The following is an 18,778-nucleotide window of genomic DNA, read 5'->3' as shown; positions in this document are numbered from 1 at the left end:
CTCTGAGCTCATCAGCAGTACCACCCTGGGGACTGGAAAGCCAAGTCTGCTGCCAAACCTGGGTCTTAGCAACATGGTCTTACTCATGGCGCTTTTCATTTGCCCTTCTGCAGAAGGGTGCTGTTCATAAAATGAATAATGATTACAAGGAGAGTTTTGCAGAGTGCACCGTGTAGCCATTTGTGTCTTTGAACTTTGCACAGACTTCTTTGCTTAAGGGACTCTACCTTTGAAAACATAGGCTGATATTTCAAGTGATATAGTAGCCGAGTTGATATGGCAAGGATGCATATATTTCTACTGTCTGTATTGTCATTGCCTAGTAAAATGGGCCTCAAGAGTGTTTATTTGAAAGACATCTTTTAAATAGGCTTTTCAGGGTAAGAATGGACAGCCTTTTAGGGTAAGGAGTGTTTTCAGGATGAGGGAAGGAGTATTGTTGTTCATGTGTTAAAGACAAGGTATCTCCAGGGTAATATGAATACACTAAGTTCAGATGTTTTAAATAATTCACAAGTAAAGAATGTTCTTTTTTACATGATCCACTTAACAAGTCTCCACAGTTTCTACACCACCCATTCATATGAGAAGTGTTTTTGTTTGTTATTTTTGCTGATTGGTACCAAGAAGGCTTGCTTCTTTCCTCAATTAACTGAAAGAGGTCCCAGCTACATGGAGCCTATGAACATAGGAAGCTGCCTTATACTGAGTCAGACCATTGGTCCATCTAGCTAAGTATTATTTATGCTGATTAACATTGACTCACCAGTAGGGTTTCAGGCAACCCTACTTAGAGATGCCAGGGATTGAACATGGGACCTTTTGAATTTGAAGTGTGTCCCCTACTGCTGAGTCTGTGGCTCTTCCCCAAGGGTCTTTCAAGGGAAGGGACTAACACTGTATTCCATTAGCCACCATATCTCCTTTGTGGTCTGCATGCATCCTGGGCCCAAGTAGCTTCGAAAGCCTATTGACTTGTACCATCTCACACTGCATAATTTCATAAAGCTCATCCTTGCCCCCCTGTGTGACTTCTTCCTCTGTGTTAGTTTATTCCTGAGTTACAGAGCATACCGTGTGTGTGTTTCTTCTAGAACATTTTCAGTCTGTTTGCTTCCTGTTTTTCTCCCTATTCTGTCTCAACTTCTCTTTCCTCCAAATGCTGCATGCTCCTGTGTTTCACCTTGTGCATTTGGACTGTCTAACTGGAAGCAGTTTCCATGTCTCCTGGACCATTTGTTTGTCCATCCTCTTTATAAGATGTGGCTGCTTTACAGTTTTACCTGGTGAAGATGCTGTTACATATTGAAGTTTCCCCCTACTACCATCCTATTGGAGGCCACCTCTAATGACTTAAAACTGCTTCTTGTGTTTTTGAGTTGCCGTGTCCAAAGTTTTCCTGAACAGGGAGGTGTGGAACACTGGTCTGGCTTCTTGGGAACATGTATCCTTTGCCATCACTTTTGTGTGTATTTACTAATGGGAATGATTTTGTGTGTGTGTGTGTGTGTATCAGTAGTTACATTTAAGGGGAAATATTTGTGTGTTGTTAATATGAATACTCACTAGCATGTCCTATTCTCTTCCCTTAGTTTGCCCCTCACATTTATTATGAGAAAAAAGTGTCAAATTTGCCCTAACAAGATGTATCATTTGCGGAGACCTGGTCATTCTCAATGTTGTGTCACACAGCCCAACTTGTTACTGTGGAACTCCTTTGCTATTTAACTACAGTGGTGGTAGTATAGATGCTGTGGATTCAAATACAAAAACAAAGCTGCTCTTGATTTAATCCCATTAAGTGATGTTGATCTCAAGACCACTGGACTCTTAGTGGGATTCTGGCTTTAATCCTGTAAAGATCAATCTTGCCCATTGCTCTCTCTATCCTGATTTTAAATCCCTCTTTAATCTTGTTAATTGCACCAAGCTGTTTTTCTGCTCACCAGCCTAACTGTGTTATGCCTTCGTACTGTTGTCTCTGACCTCTTTTTCCCTTTGTTCTCCTAGGAAAAAAGAATGTGGGTTTTATGGATACTGACTTCGTTAGTACAGTAGCACCCAAGTGACCAACCCCTGTTCCCCAGTTTTTATTTCAAATATGTGGGTCATTGCAATTAATTATTTTACTAGAAGGTTACTTCAGCTCCATCATCATCTTGAAAAGGTGGCCTGAACGGTCATTTGGATTATTATTCTGTCGGGGAAGGCAGTGATCCTCAAAAAGCAATGTCTTATAAAAAGGTACTTCTGGAGTACAATAAACTCAAGAGGAGATAATCATTCACTGTCTCATAGTGAAGAGTTTCCTATAAAGGTATTACCAAAGCACTGGCATCCCAGGATGACATTCCTTAGAAGTCAGGCAGAATTTGGATTTCTTTTAAAAACATCTTTATCTTGACATGCATTTAGCAACTTAAGGTAACCTTGAGAATAATAGGAGATGTGCATTCAAACTTCGGGTCCTTTATTTTCCATTTTGTACTGTCTGCCAGCCACAAAAGCTTTGTGCTGCTTTTATGTATTAATACATAGGACTGATTTTTCACTCTGGCGGATGGCTCTTGGCACAAGAAATAAAAGAAACTAGACAGGATTTAACATATTCATTTTAGTATATTCTATAAAAATGGTGATGGTGGAATTTATAAGTAGCCAAATGTGTTTGTTTGGGGAGGGGGGAATCAAACAGAAAATCTCTCACCTAGTGTTTTTGTAACTCAAGCTAAATGATAGATCAGTTCTAAAACAAATCTGTATTGGGACTCATACAGTTCTGCCAAATTAAATTCCTTTATCTATCTAGAGACCTACTTTATGTGATTTAAAATAGAATAAGTCTAACTTTCTGTGTTGCTACATGCTGTATTGGTGGGTTGTAATCCCCTGCTAAGCAATACTGCCTGCAATGTGAGTGAACAGAGCAATATCGTGTTTGTTTGACTTAAAGGGGAAAACCTTTTTTTTTTTTAGGACTTCAGCGGACTTTTTTTGGTTGCATCAGTATTTCCTTTGTGCCTGACCTTTAGGAATCAGTTTAGTCCTTTGATTGGAGAAAGATTGTTATCTGCATCAGCCTTATGTGATCCCAGCAATTCTTGGGTTTGGGGAATTGCATTTTGGGCAACATGGTGACTGTGTTCCAGTTCTTTTTGTATTGCCAGTAGCAAGAAGGGGAGGGGGGGGGACTTTGATTTCTAATCCGCTTTAGAGGAAGCTCCATATCAGGGCCGCACAGAAACATCCAGTCAAGCAGCTCCTTTATCATAAAGGGGATTTTAATTAAAACTGTTCTTGCATCATGAGCAGAATGAACGTCAGTGCCAGCCAGCCCCATATTGGGCATTTATCTCCTTCAAGCCACATTACCAATAATTGCTACATTAAATCAAAGTCGGAGAGATTAGAGGTCTGAATTGGGCATGCAGCTGGTACCAGACGAGGGAGCTCCATACTGGTGAGTTGCTGATATGGGGTCTCTTCCTTCAGAGTGGAGATGAAGAAACGACTGCTGCAGACCTCAGGTGAATCTAGCTCTAATTTGTAGGATGGGAGATTGTGTAATAATCCAGAAAGTGAGGCTGTAGATGCATGTCTGAAACATCACAAATGACTGGTTCTTCATTCCATCTTTGCTTACCTGTGGTTTACATATAACAGATACAAGTTGGGGTCCTGTGAAGAATCACATGGGAGAGGGAAAAACAATGGGGAAATCCCCCCCTCCCACCGGTAATGTAATAGTGCTCAGCTCTCAAGCTGGGGCAGCCATCCCAGGAATCACTGAGAGAGTTTGGGGAGGAGTGGGGAGTTTAAGCTCTTTCCTGCACTATATACTAGAGAAATTGGGGTGAGGAGAAGTATGCCTTATGATGCACTTCCTCCAATTCTCTTCTAGGATCCTTTAAATCAGCCTTCCCCAACCTGGCAACCTCCAGATGTTTTCGACTTCAAATCCCATCCACCCTAGCCAATATGGCCAATGGCCAGGAATGCAGAGAGTTGTAGTCCAAAACATCTGAAGGGCATCATGGTTGGAAAGGCAGCATTAAGCTATTGCAATTTAAATATTTCTTGTGGGGAGTAATTTGAATTGGAGGAAGAGCTTTCTCCTTTGTTCCTAATTAATCACCCCTTAACTGAAAAGAACAGACTTTCCCCTATCCCCCAGCCTTAGAGCTTTGGGTAAAGGGATGCAAACAGCAGGCTTGCCACTAGTACTCTGACCTCATGCTCCCAGTATTCCATGCCCATATGTGTAAGGTTTGGTCTTCCCAATTTGGTGGGTGTTTTGCTATAAACCTGGCTTACCCATCAAGTGGGCAGAAATCACTCCATTCTCTAAGTAGCCCTGTCACAGTACTCTATACATTGGCATGGGTCATCCATTTCACTATTAGAGGGAATATGTGGGGACATTGCAACAAAATAACTGTTTTCCTGTTTAACCAGAAATGAATAGGAACCTTGTTGGAGCCGCCAGCCATGAACCTGTACATTTTCTTGCTATAAATTGGGATGAGGAGATGTCTGGCAAATGGGAAGGGGGAAAGGTTCCCTTTCCCTTCTGAACCATCTCTGTATAGTGTAGGAAATGGAGTAGAGTTCTTTAACGTGTTTAGTTGCATCTATCCAACTCTTATCCCCATCTCCAGGGTACTTGAGTAGGCTACTTCCTTCTCTTCCTTGAGTATGTAAAGACCAATACCTTATTTCTGGATAGCCCCATTTGACTTCCAAATGGACAGGCTAAGGTTTGTATCATCACTTTCATCACTTTTATCATCACTTTCTCTAAGTGATGATAAACTACCTGTAAAGCCAATCCCTGCATGCTGAGTTTGGGGAATTTGCTCTCCTATGAAGGTCATTTTTGGAATTAGAATATTACAAGGAAATTATAGCTAAATCTAATTAACTGCATATTTCTCTTATTTTTTTAAAAAATATAATTTGTTTCCTGCCATCTGTGTCATCTTCTTCTGGCCTTCTGATAGACAGCGGAACATATTCTTTGGTCTGTGCTCTCCGCTGCCAAGTCCTGCTCATTAATATCTTTCCCCTTCTAAATATCAGCTTTTGAAAAGGACTTAAACTTTGGATCCAGGAAGTACCTATGTACCTTGAGACCTTTTGATGTAATGAGGGATTTGTTGATAAGTGCTTTAAGCATTTGTAGAAATACTGAAATGTGAGCTGGGTTATAAAAGCAACTGTTAGAACTGCCTCCTTGTGTTAGAACATTTAAGTACAAAGCAATCTTTGGCAAAAGCTTCATCTCCGTTGTTAACCCTTCTTTTGTCTAGCTCAGTAATAACCTGCATGCCAGAAAATTTTTGTGATGGCACTCAGGAACTATGTAGTCAGTAGCCACCTTTTACTTCGGCAAAGTTTCACACCTGTATCTTTGCTATCTGTCAAGATAATGTGTGTAAACTTTTAAATTTGGTTGGTTGTTGTATGTTATATCGTTATATTGCAATTTCTGTTTTGTTTCCACTATAAGTCATTTTGGATTATTTTTCTTAAGTGGGGCAAATATTCAAAATAAAAATATTAGTAAAAGAAATGTGCAGTTTGTGAGCATAGCTAATTGTTTTTAGTTGCTACCAAAAATAAGAATAAAAAATCTCTTCCTTAAATCGCAGTGAAATTCCTACAAACCAACATCCTGTGCCACGTATGGTTTGGATTGGCTGTGTTCTGATAGAATCCTAACCTGTGTTATGAGGTCACCTTTATGCTATATCCAATGTTAGTTCTATTTAACGAAGTCCTGTTGAAATGAATGAGAATTAAGTTAGACTAATATTGGATTCAGTCCTCTGTTAGTTGCAAAAATGACCCATTTTCAGAATTTTCTAATACTCAGCTTATCTTGGTCTACAGTTTGAAGCTACCTTTTGAGAGAGACGTCCAAATCTCCCACTTTTTTCTAGTAATTGCGGTGTTAGGGCCTACCTCTTTACCAAATTTTATGCCTTTAGATTAAGTACCCTAATTAAATTGATATCCCTGCTAGTCACTGTGGGCCCAAGTGTCTTCTTGTGCATGCGTGCATGCCTACCCGCCTGCCTGCCTGCGTGCACGCTCGCATGCACACACACACACACACAAACACATGGTCTATTATTTATTTATTAAATTTTATATCATTTCCTTCCTATCATTTGATTAAAGAAATCTTAGTAGGATAACCACCAGAGTTTTGGTCAATTTAATCAGTTAAATTTGTACATGCATGCCATAATAAATATTCTGAAGAAAAATAACATGTTTTCTTTATTTGAGTGAGCACACTTGGTGCTACAGCCCTCTTCATCTGAAATCAAGTGCTTTTAATATTTGCATGGAAGGAAGCATTAAGGTGTGATTACCATCATACCCTGTGGTTTCTCCCAGCAGTTGATATTTAGAGGTAAATTGCCTCTGTATATGGAGGCGAATGTGGATCACAACAAAGTGTCCATCGGTACAGCATCTTCTTCCTAACAGTTATCTACCACTATGTGTTGTTCTTTATTTTTCTCCTGCTTCTTTTAATGATGCCAGGGTTGCTACCACAAACAGTCTGAAAAAAGATGGTTAGTATTTCATTGCCACCATGTTGGGGAGGCCTCTGATACAGAGAAGAAGAAAAGTTCATTGTGTCCTTTTCCTTCCTTTGCCCCTAGCTGTCTACTTGGTGCCCATCCTGCAGTGTAATCTTCTCTGGCATAATAAGAGCCCTGCTGGATCAGACCAAAGGTCCATTCAGTCTAGTATCCTGTTTTCCTTCCTTTGAAACTTCTGGGAGTCCCATAAACAGGGCATGAAGGCAATTGCTCCCCAGCAACTGGCCCTTGGTAGCATACTGTCATTGAACCTAGAGATTCCATATGGTCATTTAACTGTAAATTGCCTTGGGATTCCTGTTTGGGCTGAAAGGCAACTCATAAATTTACAAAGAATGCAATAATTAATGACTTGCCATTAAGAGAGGCATTTAAACATTTTAGAATAGAGAAAAAAATGCACAAAAGCTGGGAAGCACCAAACCATTAGTTGGTGGAGAAAATATGAGGGGGGCAGGGGAAGGGGACATAGCTATCTGGAAAATTCTAGAGGGCCAGTCTGGGACTCCATGCGGTTGACACTCCTGCACCCCTGCCCTAGGGTGGCTATGGGAAAGAGGGCTGTTGAGAGCTGACCTTGCATAATGCTATCTTGAGAGAGGCTCAACCTGGAGCCCACTTTAATGTCCTTTTGGTGCTAGGCTAAGACATTTTTATTCCCCCAGGGCCTAGAACTTTATCTCTTGTCAACTTTATTTGAGTCAGTTTTCTAGATACTCCTTACCAATGAAAATGTTTGGTTCAGACATATTTATCTGCTCTGCATCTTCTGCAGTGAAGACAGATGCAAATAATCAATTCAGCTTTTCTGCAATTTCCTTGTTCTTTTTAGTCAGCCCTTTAACTACTTTTGTATCTTGCCTTTCCTCCAAGGGGTAAATGGTGGTATACATAGTAAATGCTCATAAATGATTAGCTAGAGTTCTAGAGGAACTCTGGCTTATCATGACATGTGAACTCTATCATTCTATTCATAATATGTTAAAGATTTTTGCAGTGGAAGAAAAACTGTCACTGCTTCAATTTAAGAATTAGACACCAAAACTTTCCTTTGTGTTTTCTTCAACACTAAGGCTGCAATAAAGGTTATTTAGGAACTTGAACAAGTAAATAGGTGCAAACTAAGCCATAAACGATTACTTGTATGATAACTTGATGTGTTACAACATGAAGTGAGGTTTATGCATCGTGAAATCAACTCTATGCTAAGTTAGTATAGCATGTTTGCTTCATATTTCAGCAAACCAACATACATTAGAATACTGTAGTTTCTGTCAGTGCTGTGATTATAAGGAGGAGAAGGAGGAGTAATTACATTTCTATACCACCCCATAGCTGAAGCTCTTTGGGTGGTTTACAAAAGATGAGGGAAACATTCTGAAGTAAATGAAAGTAAAACAATTGCTCATGCAACAGGGTATTAACAGTTTTAAAAGTAACTCCAGAAATGAAAGGAAACATTCATTTTTGCGATGAAAAATGGCTCTTTCTACGAGCTCCGCTGATCTGCACCGTTTCAGAAGTGAGCGTTTTCCAATTGTTTCAGGAACCACTAGGTCCCCATTACATTAGCAGTAGGTCCAATACTGCCCAATATGTCAGATCATGATATTTGAATGTCACTCAGGACAGCCTAGTCGTCTTTTGAAGAGCATTTTTAAATGTATGTTGGTGCTGCTGAAGGTATACTATCCACATCTCATTCCTCCCTTTAGGCTACTTTCAGCCTTCTAAGAATTACTGGTCTGATCTCAGGTTACAAATAACACACATGGCAACTATGACTCCTAAAGCAACTTCTGAACCTGCTGGTCTTTGTCAGATTTGCTTAGCATCTGTCCATGTCTGTTATAGCTCCAACATCCTCTTGTAGGAATGTGTGCATTTGGAATTGCACAAGAAAGTTTTCTAAAATGGGAAGAGCAGCTGGCTTTTCCAACCCTAGCCCCCTTCTTCACCCTCTCCCATCCCCTTTGCTGACAGTCAGAATTAATCCTCATAAGTTTGACTGGAACAGCTGAGAGCATGCATCCTACATAGCTCAAGGCCTCTCAGTGGATTCAGATTGCTTTCTTCTCTTCTCTCTCCCTTTCCCACTTCACTTCTGATTCAAGCAGCTGTCTCTGTCTGGGTTAAATGCAGAGAGAGAGAGGTGTTAAATGATACGATCATATATTTGGTTATGTAAAAAAACACCACATCATTGCTGATATCAATGTAGCTTCTCTCTTTTCCCTCCCTCTGCATCGTCAAAAGGATTTGCTATGCTAATCCCAGCACCTGTCTCTGCCTGGGACAGTAAAAAAAAGGTCTGGGGGTGGAGGGTGAAAAAGTCCCATATGCTTTTTGCTGTCCTAGATTAAGTCTATTCCCTCTGACGCACCTAGTGCCCGGAACATATATATCCTTTTGGCTTCTGTGTGCTTGCTTGCTTACTTACTTCCTCTCTCTTTGCCCATTACTGCATTCCCTTCTTTCTGTCTGTCATTCTGTTTGCTTCTGAGAATTGCAGGAGTGTTGTTCCCTTTCAGTTTAGGAATCCTAATTTAGGAGCTTCTGTTACTCAATGCGCACTTCAGTTTAACTGCTGGATCTACTGGGGAAGACAGGAGGGCTGATCTGAAGCCAGGCAGGCAGTTTATGTATATTTTCAGCTGAGCTAGTATCAATCTGCGTATAGATCCAGAGGCCTGAGCCAAGTATTGCTCAGCACTGCCAGGGACCTGTGCACAAGACTGCAAGAGAGGGAGACGCAGACTCGGAGTTCCGGATCTTTGTCTGCCTGGTGTATAGCTGGAGAAACCTTTGGCTATGTATGGTGTATATTGTATGGATTATCAATACCCAGTTGTCCAGGTAAGTAAAAAAAAAAGAGTATCGCAACTTATTGCCTCTTCGTCTTACTCATGTTTCCCATTGTACATTATTAGCTCCCTGTGTTGCTTTGAGAGGAGGGCGATATCTTTCCAAGCTCAGCTATTTTGGTGTGGTACAAATCCAGCTACACTTTCTCAAAAGTACTGTGCTTACCTTTTGCTGAAGTTGAGATTCAAGTTGAAAGCTTGAGAGTCAGGTTCTTATGGGAGGAGTGTATATTTGAGGACATTGTTCCCGATATAGATTCCAAGGATTTTTGTGCAATTTTAAGGAGTGAAAGATAGAGTTGTTAACATTAAAATCCACCATATGGTATTATTTGAGATTTTCTTATTGGTTGATGGGTCCTGCATCACAAAGGAGCATGTGACTTGGAGATGCCTCCTGTATAGCTCTAGCAACTAGAAAGTGATATTTGCATCTAGAACTCTTTCAGCAAGCTTATGCATCACAAATCTTCTGATCCTCTCTATTCTTCTACTACAAATGTCCAGGGTTAATGTCCTGATAGGAACATAATGAAAAGAATGTCGTGGCTCTAGCAAATCCTTCAGACATTTTTAAGAATAAGTACTTAAAAGGGGGAGTGCTTGATAATTTTTATTTATTTATTTATCCATTCATTCATTAATTCATTCATTCATTTAAGGATTCCCTTTTTTTCTGGCCGTCCCAGTGCTTATATAATCAGGGAACTGGTATCCTAAGCATCTTTTTTGTAAAGGGAAGCCATAATTTTAAAGTATTTTAGTAAGTCTGGATAAATACAATACAGATTTTTGTATTGTATTTAATAGGAATGGCATGTGTTGCTTCAGGTTATTGTACTCTTAAGAGGACAACTGCCTGTTTTTAAAGGCTCCAGTCTTATATACACTTACTGGGAATAAATGTAGATGTGCATAGGGTTGCACTGTAATTCCTTATTCACGAGAATTATCCTTGGTCCATTGTATTGTATCATTTTCTGTAATAAGAAGTTTACCCAATAAAAGGTGTTATCATTCTGAAGAAATTGGTGAGTGCTATATTTATATCAATGGAGAGGTTCTAAAGTGATTGGCACCAACTACACCTTATTGAATACCAGTGATAAAGCTTTCCATTTCTGCTTTAAGGTGACCTGTGTTTAACTGCTTCACTAACAAGTTTACACTGTGTTAACACAACACACTAACCCACCCAGTGTGGGTTGTTGAATCATGAGTTATCATGTTGTCTGAATGCAGCACGTTTTTTGCAGGGTTGCTTTTTTTTACTTTGCAGAGTGGCTTGTTAGCCACTATGAACAAACCAACAATAAGCCATGGGTTCTCAAGGTGTCCTGTTCCAAAAACCAAAACACACTGCATGGTTAACAAGCCACCCTATGGAAAACACGCTATATTGAGACAACACGATAATCCACCCTGCAGAAAATGTACCGCATTTAGATAACTCATTAACTCACCCTGTGGAAAACACGTTGCATTCAGACAACATGATAACCAATGATGGACTAGTGTGTTGTGTGAACTTGGGGCTCTCTCTTAAAGCTTTCTCGGTATTCAGTGAGTTTTGTTTCCCATGTTTCAGTTATTTCTTTCATTGATTATTAAGCCTGGCTGGAATGATTCATCACTGAAGTTTGGAGGGGTAAAATTTTGATCCACCTTAACCACCACTTGGAGAATTGGGTGATCAGATATCCTGAAGCATTTTTGGAGTTTTGGTACTGCCTTTTTGCATTAAAAATATAATTTGGACATGTTCCCATATCAATTGTTGGATACCCCTTTTCTCTTACTTCTGCCTAGACCCAGAAGAATTTATATCCTTCTTACCATTTCAGTTGTGATTGCAGCCACTCTTGGAAAACATACTTCATGGTTTCTGTTTAGTAGCATGCTTGGTTCTAGAAGTCATGGAGTACTGCTGTTCAGAACTGCAGGGTGCTTGATGAGCTCGAGATCTACAACTAGGGATAGGAAATATTCACAGAAAAATTAATGGAAAATTTATAGTAGACATTACCTGAGATGGCATTGATTAGGCTATATGTTGAGTACTAAAGTGATCCAAAAATGTGCCTTTGTTCAGAAGGTAAATGAGTATATAGAATGAAGTTAAACTACTTTGTACTTCAGATTATATGATTATACAATAATGTGTCTCTTGGTTGATAACATTAATTCTGGTAAATTGGTTTCTTTAAACTTCAGTCTTATTCCAGATTGCAGATGTGTTTCATCTCTGTTTGAGCCTGCACAGAAATGTAGAAAATAAAACTGGGAGCCCAATTCAGGCCAAAATGCAGCTCATAGATATATGAATAAGTAATAAAATATAGATCTTATCCAACACAGAGGGTGGAATTTGTTTTTCAGTTCTTTTACCAAACACACCTGTGCAAATCTAGTGTGAAAATGGTTTAGTTTCAAGAAAACTACCAAAAGCAGTTTTTAAAAACAGAGATAACATTCCTTTAAAGCATTCCAGGTATGCAGTACTCAAAATGCACAACTCAAAAGTTGTGCTATACCTACTTGAATTAAATCCTCCATTGAGGACTTCTTCAGTTACCTGTAGGCTCCCTAATGATCCAAGACCTAGCCACCTCTATTGATCAAGAGGAAATGTTCCAGAACTGCAGGCTGGAATTTGAATGGATTTCTGACAGGTCTTTGCCTACTTCTTAAGGAGGCTGGGAAAAAATTAGAAGAGGATTTTCAAACATAACAATCACTTGACTCTGCCAGCTTTAACAGGGCTATAAAAGTATTCTCAGTCATTCTAGCTGCTAGGTTACAAAGGATCTTGCCATGCATTATGCATAGTCTGTAGGCTTCATATATCAAAGGCTTCGATAATCAGTTATTAACTTAATTTGCAACAGTGGATATTATCATACCTGTCCAAGCTAGGTGTGGAGTACCTGTTCTGATGGCTATGCAGAGCTCTGAAGTGCAACCAGTAAGCATGATGTGTTGGTGCCAAGTAATCACCCCAGCATGTGAAAAGGAAGTTGTACATAAACTTTGTTATAGGCATTAGCTGGATCCGTTGGAATTTACTGACAGCAAGGAACCTTCAGAAACTGCGAAGCATTAGATCTCTGGGTTGCACAAAAAGGCCAAGTTTACCCTGTTAAAACCTATTTATTTTTTTTATTAATAAGACTTCAATCTTACATTTATCACCCATGATGTCAGGGTAACTTATAATGACAAGATAAAACCAAAGAAATATAAAGAAAAATAAAACTCCATAAAAGCAAATAAAACAATACAACCAACCAGTAAAAATAATAATATCCAATTTAAACACTGAGAAGTAACAAAAGGCAATTAATAGAATCTCCTAACATTATGTAAAGCTAGTAAAGGCAAAGAACAACAGGACAAATATCATTTAGCGCTTAACAGATAACCAAGAAGATGATTTGTACATGTGTGTCTAGAGAGGGAATTTCAAAGTTTGGATGCCACCACTGAAAAAGCCCTCTCTCCAGTAGCGACCCACCGACCCACCTAACCTTGGAAAATGTGTTGTCGCATGAGGTTTTCCAATAACTGGACCCCCCATTTAACTGGATTTACTCTTAGCCGACATATCTATAGCTGTTTTAGGCCATGTGGGACTAGTTCAAAAGCTTTAGATGTCGTCTTTTGTAGGATATAATTGCCTTTTCTCCCTAGGTTCGATTAAAATAGACTATAAAAACTATGTTCACTAGTAGCTTTGGATTAGATGTATGTTACTTCATATGGAGCAGTACGATGAGAGTAGTCCCTCTCGCCTCTCCCCTTGTTTGATATTGGGCACTCTTTTTGCCTCTCCCCCTGTTGGATTGTAGAACCTGTGGCTTGTGCAATTTGCCAGTGGTCAGATTTAAAGAGGATTCCTATCAGGGGACAAGCTTGTTATATACTGGTTTAAGCTTGTTATACCGTATTTCTTCGATCGTAAGATGCCATCAGTTGTAAGACGCACACTAATTTCAGTACCACCAACAGGAAAAAAAACCCTAAGACACACCCGCGATTCTAAGACGCACCCCATTTTTAGAGATGTTTATATGGAGAAAAAAGTGTGTCTTAGAATCGAAGAAATAGGGTATGTTGATTATGATTAGATTTTTATTGTCTGAACTTGAAACTACTGCCTTCAGGTTGATGGAGCTTATAGACCCGTTTTGGAGAGCTTTCAGTTCTACTGTATCATGTGGTTAAGTCTTATTATGGGGATCTTGTACCCTGGGCTTCAGTGGGGAAATCCCAGTGATTTGCCCTTTCATTGGAAATCTATCTATATTTCACCAAAGAGTTGCGCGTGAAATGTCTGTATCTCTAATAACCTTAATAAATGGGCTGATTTTATTCTAAGCATATGAAGAAAATCAGCATAATTAAGATCAGTGTTATTCCACAAGAAGGGAACATTTTAATTAGATTACAATTCCACAGACCGCCCCCCCCCCACACATTGATGTGGAAACAAACAATTCCCATCTTACTATCACACATAATCTGGAGTCTCCAAAAGAAGGGTGGGGTAAGATTCAGGGCATGTCTACACCAGGGGAGGGAGCAGGGAGGACCTCGCGATATGCTGATCGTGAGAATCTCCCCCTGGGTTCACATGTGGCGCATGACATCCAGGGAGGAAGCCGGACGTCGCTCCCACCATTTTTTAAAAAAAAACAGATGAGGAGCTGGAGTGTACTTGTTCTCCAGGAAAAGGTAAGTTAAAAAAAAAGCCCCGACCCCACTCCCCCTCACTCCCGATGGCCCTGGACACCCTCCCGTCCAGGCTCCTTCCCTCTGCTGACCCCTGCTACTCATGGGGAGGAGGGAAGAAGCCAGGATGGCTGCCCACACCACCCGCGGTCCTTGGGATCGTCCCAAGACTTTAGGAAAAACTGGGGGGAAAAGGGCCTGCCGTTATCCCGGGGAAATGGAAGGATCATCCCTCCCTGCTCCCGGGATCCCCTGTGCGTCACGATTCCGGGATGATCCAGGATAAAGTCTGCTGTAGACATGCCTTCTGCTGTAGACATGCCTTTAGTCTCTGGCCTCTGAGTTAAAAGGATCATGGTTAGACCTTGGAGAATTAATTGCCAGGCAGAGTGGAGAATGCTGCTTAGGCTAACTCCTCAGTAAAACCACCAACAACAAAAACAATCTCAAAACTGAAATGACTACCCAGTGTGCTATGATTGTCTGATAATTTCCATAGCTGCAACAATGTTTTTTTGGGATAAGGGCATTTATTTATTCATTTATTTGCAGTATTTGTGTATTACCCAATAACAGTGTTCAAGGCAGTTTACAAGAATAATATATTAAAATACAATAACAATCAACCCATCAATAAAACAATAACTTGCAGCAGCAAGTAAAACAGTATAATAAGTTGTGCAGTTTACTAAAAGTACATTGCAGATCTAAAATTAATTGTGTTAAGAGTATACAGGTCTAAAAAGACTGGGAAATATATATATAAAAGTGTTAAGTTGGTGCGGAAAAGTGTATAAAGAAAGCAGCAGGTGAGGGCAGGGCTTTCCATAATGGGGTGGGGCACCACTGAAAAGGTCCTTTCCCTATTAGCTACCCAGCGCACATTATTTGGTGGGGGCACCTGGAGAAAGGCCTCTAAATATGATCTCAGGGTCTAAGAAAGTACATGTGTGAGGAAGTGATCCTTCAGGTAAACTGGTCCAAAACTGCTATGGGCTTTAAAGGTAAAAAATATCACTTTGAATTGGGACTGGAAATAGATTGGGAGCCAAGGAAGATGATGCACTGACATAGTATGTTTAAATAGCATAGTCCCCATTAATAATCTTACAGCCATGTTTTGAAATAGCCAAAATTTTCGTATTGTTTCCAAAGGCAACCCCATATTCAGCAAGTTGCAGCAATCCAATTGGGAAGTTCCCAGAGCATAGCTAACTGAAGCTGTTGTAACTAGCTGGGGAGTCTGTCCATTTCCTTATAAAATATTCTAGAGACAGCTAGAAATATGGACTAATATACACTTTATTTCATCTTCTAATTAAGTTGCATTTCAATACTCAAGGTATCTTCAGAACATCAAATGCTTGGCACGTACAAGTTTGTTTAGTGGTGACAATTATTTTCCAACACTAATGGATTGAAGATCATGTAGCCCTTGTTATTAACAAAAATATTACCTGTAGTGGGACACACACACACACACACACACACACACACACACACACACACACACACGGCTTTTATGAAGAGCCTGTAAGTTAAGTATGAGTACTCTGCTTTCCTCTTTTCCTTTTGCCCTCTGTGGGTGGGTAGTGTTGTAGTTTGGGGGTGGAGATGGTGAACATGACAGATTGTAACTTTTGTAAAGCATTGTTAATCACAATTAAATGGAAAGGAACTTTGCTTGAAGACTAGATATATTAATTCCATATTCTGTTGTTCTATCAAAGTAGATCCTTTTTTTATCTGATTCTTCTATCTAATTTATGTATTTGTGTTCCTATTTTAATATTCTTGTTTTGTGTGATCTTATTGGGTAGTGATCAACATTGCTTTCTTAGATAATACTATTGTAAACCACCTTGGGATGATAATTTATCCTGAAAGCTGTCTACAAATCCATTCAACAGCAGCAGCAGCAGCAGCAGCAAAAGAGAGATTTGAGGGAATTACAGAGGTATTATCTGGATCAATCGCTATACTGGGAATATATTAGAACAATAAATTTATTTATTGTTCTTTGTCTAATACAGCCAGTGTGGTGTAATGGTTAGAATGTTGGACTGGGACTTGCAAGACCTAGGTTTTAGTTCCCACTCGACCATGAAGCTCCGGGTGACCACTGGGTGACTTTGGGCCATTCATTGACTCTCAGCTTAACATACCTCACAGGGTTCTTGTGAGGATAAAATGGAGAGGAGGAGGGATAGTGTAAGATACCTGGGTTCCTTTGGGGAGGGGGAAGGTGGTACATAAATATAGGAATAAATACAATATAAATGAACAAATCCAACTAATGTACAATAGTGGCTAAGAGACTGAGCCCTGGTTCACACGTCACCTCTGCCATGAAAATATGTAGCAATAGGCAAGCTGCTTTCTCTCAGCTTCAGCCTCCTATCTGCAATACTGGGATATAACTGGGCCTGTGTCACTACGCCACATCTTCAGACAGCTGCTAAGAGCTCACCTGCTGCTGCTGACCCTGCAGACAATCCCTCTGCCTTGGGCTCCTTTTCCAGCACCTCTCTGATGAGCTCTATGTGGCCATGATTGTAATTACTTGCAGATTGAAGCTCTGTTGCTCTGAGGCATTGGGTTCATTTACAATGGCAGCTTTCAAGCACACATCTGAGTGCTGCTATTGCACCACTTTGATCAGTCTTACCCCTCTGAACACTGAGTGGAAATAAAAGTAGGCTGACATATGGGGACACTAGAAAGCTCTATACTGAGGACCCCCTCAAACTTGGAGACAGAATACAAACCTACCTTAAAAGGACTGTTGTAAGGATTATAACAAGATAATGTATGTGAAGCACTTTGAAAAATTTAAAGTGGTATATAAATGCTAACTTCTTGTTGTTTCATAAGTATCGGGGGGAATTAATTTTCACAGACTACATGGCTCCTGCTTTTAAAATCTGATTTGCTTGAGGTCTGGCCTGATAAATAATAACTCTGCATATGCAAGAGGCTGCCTGCTCTTAGCTGCACCTTCCATCCCCCCTTTTGTCTCATTGTTTTTGTGATGTTCTGTTTGAATAAATACATTATTAAGAGGAGCTTCCCAACCCTGGGTCTCAGGAGGTGTTAGATTATAACTCCCATTATCCCCAGCTAGTGTGGCCAATGCTCAGTGCTGATGAGTGTTGTAGTCCAACAACTTCTCAAAGGTTGATCTAAGGAATTAATCTATACTAACCAATAGATGTGTGGTAGGGACTAAGGGGATTAAATAGGCAGGCTTGGTCTCCATATTTTTTGTCATATGTTAGAAAAATGTATATTAACAAATAGTAAGAAAAGGGAGTAGTTTTGAAAATGTCACTGTCATAAGATTGTGTGGGAAAGTTGAGCTGCCTTGGTCTAGAGCCTCACTTGCATTTGCACAGGGTCTAGTGTCCTGCCTTCTGGTTGCAAGTTGTTGGTGTGTTTCATAGAATCATAGAATCATAGAATAGCAGAGTTGGAAGGGGCCTACAAGGGCTTCGAGTCCAACCCCCTGCTCAATGCAGGAATCCACCCTAAAGCATTCCCGACAGATGCTTGTCCAGCTGCCTCTTGAAGGCCTCTAGTGTGGGAGAGCCCACAACCTCCCTAGGTAACTGATTCCATTGTCGCACTGCTCTAACAGTCAGGAAGTTTTTCCTGATGTCCAGCTGGAATCTGGCTTCCTTTAACTTGAGTCCATTATTCCGTTTCCCTCCTGTGCATTTTGCAAGTGTGTGTTTTTGAGCTAGAGTATAAAATTTTCTTCCGCCTTGTTTGTCTTATACTTGTGAATTATCTAGCACAGTGCTAAAAGCTAGTATAGATTTATGTACTTTGACAGAATAAGCACACACGTCAGGCTGCCTGTTCAGATGAAGGGTTTTCTTCAGGATATATGCTATTCATCTTTTAAGAGATGAAGGCAGAGTTGTGATGAGTAGGGTTTTCCACAAGAAACAAGTACTCATTGAAACAATTATAATTTCATTTCTCATTGCGTGGTATGTGCATCTCATCACCCTTGTAGATTTGGCTCTGTGACACTTTTTTCTATGGTAGTAGTTTTTGCTGTGACTTCATAATTTCCAGACTGGATTGAAGTTCATGGAATTATCTTTTAATATTGCTCACAAATTGGTGCTGCATCTGAGTAAACCTACTGGTTAGGAAAAAGTAAAAGGATAATAAAATATCAGAGAACACAGTTATTATTTTAATTCATATAGTAGCATTAGCATACTTCACAAGATAATATGAACTCAAAAGATAGGTCTTTGCCCTGAGAATCATACAATCTAAATTTATTGTGGGAAGCATTTTCTTTATCTGGTTAGTTTATTTTGGTCCTTTATCTGCCACCCTATCTGCATTTAACACTGCCTGATTTTTTATTTATTTTTTAAATATGCTATTTTGATTGTTTTCTTGATGTATATTGATAAACACCTTGGGCATATTTGGGATGGAAAGGTGGGATAGAAAATATTCTGCCTAAATAAAGAACCTGTCTTCAGAAATAATTGTGTCTGCAACAGTGTTAGCCATACTGGCTTCACTTAGCAACTTAATGAC

At 39.8% G+C, this 18,778-nt stretch overlaps 1 protein-coding gene across 10 annotated transcripts in view; it reads left to right on the top strand.

The window, feature by feature from the left end:
• Positions 1 to 18,778, top strand: part of RBFOX2 (RNA binding fox-1 homolog 2) — a 190,578-nt gene that overhangs the window by 70,094 nt on the left and 101,706 nt on the right. Inside the window, exon 1 of one of the 10 annotated variants that reach the window (XM_063133473.1) lies at positions 9,037 to 9,473. The exons of the other annotated variants lie outside the window; for them this stretch is intronic. Coding sequence (XP_062989543.1) covers positions 9,429 to 9,473 — 45 coding nt within the window. The 5' untranslated portion in view covers positions 9,037 to 9,428. Of the gene's footprint in view, positions 1 to 9,036; positions 9,474 to 18,778 lie in introns of those variants that run through there. 10 annotated transcript variants of the gene reach the window in all.

The sequence above is a fragment of the Elgaria multicarinata genome, chromosome 9 (genome assembly GCF_023053635.1).
Source record: "Elgaria multicarinata webbii isolate HBS135686 ecotype San Diego chromosome 9, rElgMul1.1.pri, whole genome shotgun sequence".
Taxonomy (NCBI): Eukaryota; Metazoa; Chordata; class Lepidosauria; order Squamata; family Anguidae; genus Elgaria; species Elgaria multicarinata.
This window is presented reverse-complemented; position numbering and strand designations above follow the sequence as displayed.